The following is a 6,822-nucleotide window of genomic DNA, read 5'->3' on the forward strand; positions in this document are numbered from 1 at the left end:
TAATTTCTCTGTCCCTCTCTTTTTCCCTCTGGTGCATACACAAGCTCTATGCAGAAACCTAAAAGGATATTTTTTAATAAAAATAAAGCTTATGTATGATCATATTTTTAATATATGCCTCCCTTTCATTTTAATAAGTTAACACTTTCCCTCATTAAGCAGATGTTTATTCCAACTTATGGAGAAGGAGGTATGAGTTCAACTTCATAAAAAGTCACTTGGACACAGATTCTGTAAACATATTCAAAGCAAATTTCAACACCCTTGCATCCCAGCCTATAATTTAGATGTGTCGGTGACTTGAATTTATATATTCTTCATTTGATGACAAGAAATCATCTTAGAATTCTTAAGTATGTGTTGAAATCAACTCAGAAAATTTCAGAAACCAAAGAAAGATAAAGTAGTCTTAAGCATTATAAAATTTTATTTTGAAAGATTTATAATTTTTCCTTTCCAAGATCACATGTTACCTGAAAAGTTAAAGAGATCATTTTTATTTTTCTCCAGAGTTATTGAACTAACAGGGGATGTGACTCCTGATATGAAATCTATCGCCAGAGCGGACCTTATCGTCACTACACCAGAAAAGTGGGATGGAGTCAGCCGGAGCTGGCAAAATAGGAGTTACGTTCAGCAAGTCACTATTCTGATCATCGATGAGATCCATTTGCTTGGTGGGTGCTGCTGAATCAAAAGCCAGTTACAAGCTTTGAATTCTTAAAAAATGTTTTATTAATATTATTTCACTTGACATAATAATTATATGTATTCATAGTATTTAGTGTGATATATATACATACATACACACACAATGTGGAATGTAATTTAAATCAAGCTAATTAACATATTCATCACCTTACTTACTTTTTTTTATAGTGAGACATTAGACATTTACTCTTAACAATTTTGAAATTTACAATACATTATTATCTACAGTCACCCGGCTGTACAATAGATCTCATAAACTTATTCTTCCTATCTAATTGGAACTTTGTACCCTATAACCCTACTGACCCTGATCTGCTAAGATTCTGGTAACTACCATTTTACTCTTTACTTCCAAAAGTTAAACTTTTTTCCATTTCACATGTAATTGAGATCATGTAGTGTTTGTCTTTCTGTGCCTGGCTTATTTTTATTAGCATAATGTCCTCTGGGTTTATCAACTTTTGGGGGGTGATGCGGAGGAGAGGTTTTTGGGTTTTTGTTTTTTGTTTTTGTTTTTGTTTTTTTTGCTATAGGGTGCATGCCTCACTAGAAAGACAGAGAGAGACAGAAAGCAAGAAATTACCCTCCAATGTGGATGGCCATGTTGCAAATCCCTTCTCCTCCATTCTCCTCTCAGGATCTTGGTCGCACACACACCCAGTGTGAGTTTAAGCTACTGGATCCTGGACTTGAACCACGGTCGACTACATGGGAGTCCAGTGACATAGCCATTACGCCAACTGCTGGCCCCTGGGTTCATTGACTTTGTCACAAATTACAGAATGCCCTTTTCTAAGGCTGAATAATATACTTCACTGTGTATATCAATTACATTTTTTTATATGTTCACTTGTCAGCACTTAGGCTGATTCCTTATTTTGGCTTTTGTGCATAATGTTACAGTAAATAAATGAGTGTAGATATCTGTCTGGCATATTGATTTTAATCTTTTTGGATATATGCTCAGAACAGAATTGCTGGATCATATGATATTCAGTTATTAATTTTTTAAGGAACCTACTCACTTTGGCTTTCTTATATATAGTAGTCAGCACAGACTTGTTGAATGATTAATATTCATTATTCTCATTTTCTAGGGGAGGAAAGAGGCCCTGTTTTAGAAGTCATTGTATCTCGAACAAATTTCATCTCATCACATACAGAAAAACCTGTTAGAGTAGTTGGACTATCTACTGCATTAGCTAATGCCAGAGATCTTGCTGACTGGCTTAATATTAAGCAGGTATGTGGAAGATTGGTAAATAAGTAAGTAATATGGGTTAGGCGGTCACATTAAGGAGGCATCATATTATAAACTTAAATGTAAAATTGAAAATGGTTTTTCATGTACATTCACTCTAGATGGGCTTATTCAATTTCCGACCATCAGTACGCCCAGTCCCACTGGAAGTTCACATTCAGGGCTTCCCAGGTCAACATTACTGTCCACGGATGGCTAGTATGAACAAGCCTGCATTTCAAGGTAAGCTTCAGATCCCTGAAATAAACCATTTTTTATTGTAGCCACCAAATGCATTCTAAATGGTTTGTATTTCTTTGAAAGGCTGATATTGATGCAACTTTCGAAATATCTAAATGTATTTACTTTGACTACTAAGGAATATAAATATATGTTAAAATACCTATTGAAAATTAGAGAAATTTCTTAAATGATAATGTCTTTGTAGCATAAAACCATGTAATTTTGAAAAGTCATCAAATTATTATTTATATATTAAGCTGCTTTCCTAATGTAGATGGTAGTTTGAACAAATGGTAAATAGAAGTCACAAGTCAGAAAATACATAATCTTGGGGCCAGCAGATGGCTTGGCGGTTAAGGGCTTTGGACTCCCACATGGCTGAATGTAGTTTGAGTCCCAGACCTGGCGGCTTGCTTTTTCACCTTCTCTCTCTCTCTCACTCTGTCCCTCTCTGGTCAAATATAAAATAAAATAAAATACATAAAGTTAAATAAAATAATTCTAAAAAAAAATCTTAATTTTTACCAGAACCATAAAAGTTAGAAATTTCATTACTTTTGTACAATACTTCTTTGTGTTTTATTTTTATTTTTCTAAATTATTAGGCAAACAGGAAAGATTTGGGAAGAACCTATTTTATTGAAACATGTTGTATTGAGGTTGCATAAGGAATATTTATTATATCAATTAAAATTAACCTCCAAAGTAAATTCTCTAATGTGAACTGCTGTTGATCGCAAGGTGACAGTTGTGAGGTGACTTTTTAGCTGTTGTAATTAGCCTTGTGACAGAAGCAAAGTATTGATTGTGAACTAGAGACCAATCTTGGCAGTTCACATTATTTACACCTCCACAGAAGCATTGTACAAAATCACTAATGAACAATAAATCTGCCGTGAGCTGTTCAACCACACCTGTTCTTGCAGCACAAAATCCATTAAATGTTGAGGTTTTAAAAAAGAGAAAGAGATCCATTCATGATTACGTGTACAAATGATCTCAATATTGTACTAATATGTGTATTTTAAACATTGTATCTCTAATATGACTTATCAAACCTTTACCATTTGCATTCTGTAATACATGGTAAAAGAGTGAGAAATAAGGTGAATTCGTTTATTTTTCATAACATGTACTCATATTTTTGAAATCAGTTATAGCTATTTAAGGAATGACAGATTGCATACCAGTGATGGAAATGAGGCATTTTGTGTTATGTAAATCAATAATAAATAACTGAAATATATACACTTCTTTAGATATGGTATCAGCACAGCAGCTATTCTTATAAACTATTCATTATACCTGTAATGATCACTGTATTTCTTTGAGCTTAGAAATATGATTTTGTGATAGCTTTATTTCTCAGTGTTAGGGTATAAATATAGTCAAGGTCATGTCAGTGTTTCCATTATAAACCTGGTTTGTTAGCCCATAAAAAGAAATTCTGCAGCTCACATTTCAAATAAGAAATTATAAGGAGGTGGAACTTTCTTATATAAAAATTTAAATATCTCTGACTATTTTAAGAGAGCTATATGGACATAAATATAAATTCTGCAGTGACATCTTATAGGCATTTTGGAGCCTTTTCATAGCAAACAAACATTATTTCCGGTTATGCCAAATGATATATCTGGCTCTTTAAGTAATTTTTTATAAAAATTTGATCTACAAAGTTTTCTCCAGTCCTGTTATTTAGGTTTTAAACTTCTCATCTGATAATATTTGTGTCTCCTTCTATGCCATTACTCAGCTATACATTAAGGCATATTCCCTTCATCTTTCTTGCACATTTTTTTAAGGTTTTTGCTGTAGGGTACATGCACTCTCTGAAGAGAGACAGACAATGAGAGGGAAGGTGAGAAATTAAAGTTTTGGCTATAGGGCACATGTATACTCCAGAGAGAGAGATAAAGAGAGAGAGAAATGGAAAGCTAGAAATCACCCCCCAGGTGGGACAACCATGCCACAGTTCCATCTCCTCCATTTTCCTCTTGAAATTTGGGGCATTCACACACAAGTGCCCGAGTGATTTCCAAGCCTCCAGGTTCAGGACTCCAATTGAGGTTACCATGTGGAGGCCAGCACCTGAGCCGCCACACCGACTGGCCATGTACATTTTTTCATCTTCCACTTGAAACCTCACGTATACATTTTTAGAAAAACAGAGAGAAAACATTCTTCTGATTTCTCTCTTACCTATTTATTGATACAAACTCTCCTAACTTTTCACCTACTGGTAAGGGCAAAAATAAAACAAAATTTTAATAGCCTTTCTTAGACATTTTTCATTATTGTGCAGGACCTGACCCTCTCTAGATTCCATAACCATTTAAATACTTGCTTTCCTCAACAAGCAGAAAGACCGCAGACACAGAGCTTAGGGAATAGAAAACTCAACCTAAGACTTAGTGTTCATTTGCAGCTTTAATGGAAAGGCGAAGCCTGTAAGTTTCTCTTTCTTTGGCAACTCAGAGTAGAACTTGGAGCTGACATCATTAAATCTTCTGTGTCCTTATGTGGGGTCAGTATGCTGTCAGATCCATGTGGTACCTAGAATAATGCTAAATTTTGTGAACAAATTAAGAATTCACCCAAATCAGGACCAACAGTTGGGTGTAATGCTAGACTCCCATGTAGTCGACCACAGTTTGAGTCGTGGACCTGGTGGCTTAAACTCATGCTGGGCACGTATGCGTGTGTACCCATGATCCCGAGAGGAGAATGGAGGAGAAGGGATTGTGGGGGTGATTTCTCGCTTTCTGTCTCTCTGTCTCTTTCTGTCTTTCTGGCGAAGCGCATGCGCCCTGTAGCAAAAACCTCTCCAAAAAAAGAAAAAAATTCACTCAAATTATTTGCATTAGTTTTCATGTACTCATTTGATATCCTAGTGAAATTCATATTCTGGTGTTGTCTTATCATTTCACTTTCCACAACTTTCAACAGCAATTAGAAGCCATTCTCCAGCCAAACCTGTTTTGATATTTGTCTCATCAAGACGTCAAACTCGTCTTACTGCATTGGAACTTATAGCCTTTCTGGCTACTGAAGAAGATCCAAAGCAGTGGTTGAATATGGATGAGGGAGAGGTAAGCAAAATATTTTATCTTCTATCCTATGCATGTCAGATCAATTTTTATTATGTTATAGAATTGAAATCACACATTTAATTAGGTTTAGTGTTATGCTTTAATGGAAATATGAAATTAACATAAAAATCTGGAAAAATAATAAAGAAATGTACAATACTGCCATCCTAACACAACAGTATTAGTATTCTAGTGTATTTTCTTCTAGTATTTTTCCACAAAATATTCATTATATATATATATATATATATATGTTTTGAATATTATTTCCTTCCCTCTGAGAACTTAAGGATCAATTTTGCAATATTAACTTTTAAATATATGTAATAAGTTGATCTTTTTTAAAATTTAGAAAATGCTAATGAGAATATAAAACTTAGATCAGCAGATGGCATGGTGATTAAGGTGCTGGAGTCCCACGTGGCCAACTGCAATTCAGGTTCTGGATCTGGTGGCTTGAAAATTACAACAAATAAATAAATAAATAAATAAATAAATGTTTTTAAAAAGAATATAAAACATAAAACCTGTTGTTATACTTTTACTAAGTAATAGCTACTGCAAATATTTTAAACAATTATAATTTTATGTCTGTATAATTATATTCCAATGTGCAAACTATTCCATTTTTCGCCAATATTAATCATCTTTATTATGGTAGATTTTTCCTTATTTAAAATTATTTACTTAGTATAGAGTTTGAAAAATAAAATTTGTAGGTCAAATAATGTAAGTATTTTTACAGCTTTTCAAGCACACACTGCTAATTACTTTCAATAAGGACTATAATAATTGGTGCCATTACCATCGATGCATAAATTATCTTATCAGCAGTCTATAAGAGTAACAGTTTTCCTACGTTTTCATTTATTCTAATTATTACTAAATTATAGATGTTCTCTTATTGTCATTTTAATGAGTGCCTGTTTATGTATTATTGAAGAACTTACTCTCATATATTTGTTTAATAGTTGTCTTCATTTTTTGTTTATCACCTCTGAATTTTCTCTAGCCTTTTATCTTTTACAGTATGGCATTTATGGTATCCATTTGTATCAGTACCTTACCAAATGTTTAAAAACACAAATGTATATAACTTTACGGAACAGAAATTTTTGTTCACATCTATTGTATAAGCAGACTTCAAAGAGTTCATGGAAAAATAGAATTAAAGCATTAGTTTATTTTGCTGGAAAAAAGTCGAATTCATCATAGTTTTTGTATAATATATGTTTTTCATAAACTTTCTGAAGACCCTTTTGTATTGCTATACATTTATAAAAATTAACCTTTAATCTGCTATATTAGGTAATTTTGCTTGTTACTTCATCACAGTAGCTTTCTAGAAATAGATTTTGCATTTTCTGTTATATGGTCTGTTATGTGATTTCTTTTACTTCTAAGTGTTGATATTCTTCCTCCCCTCCACAGATTTAATATATAGTGATTTTCCTTTCTGGTCCTCTTCCAGCTTTTAAAAATGTTTTCCTTGATCAAGTTATAATGAAATCAAGAAAATAATTATTCGGTCCTCTC

General features: G+C 33.2%; 1 protein-coding gene across 1 annotated transcript in view; it reads left to right on the forward strand.

Moving 5' to 3' along the window:
• Window positions 1-6,822, forward strand: part of ASCC3 (activating signal cointegrator 1 complex subunit 3) — a 402,674-nt gene that overhangs the window by 247,373 nt on the left and 148,479 nt on the right. The window contains 4 exon segments of the mRNA XM_006148783.2: window positions 511-677; window positions 1,809-1,954; window positions 2,074-2,194; window positions 5,144-5,286. Coding sequence (XP_006148845.1) covers window positions 511-677; window positions 1,809-1,954; window positions 2,074-2,194; window positions 5,144-5,286 — 577 coding nt within the window.

This window comes from Tupaia chinensis, unplaced genomic scaffold (assembly GCF_000334495.1).
Source record: "Tupaia chinensis unplaced genomic scaffold, TupChi_1.0 Scaffold000244_1, whole genome shotgun sequence".
Taxonomy (NCBI): domain Eukaryota; kingdom Metazoa; phylum Chordata; class Mammalia; order Scandentia; family Tupaiidae; genus Tupaia; species Tupaia belangeri.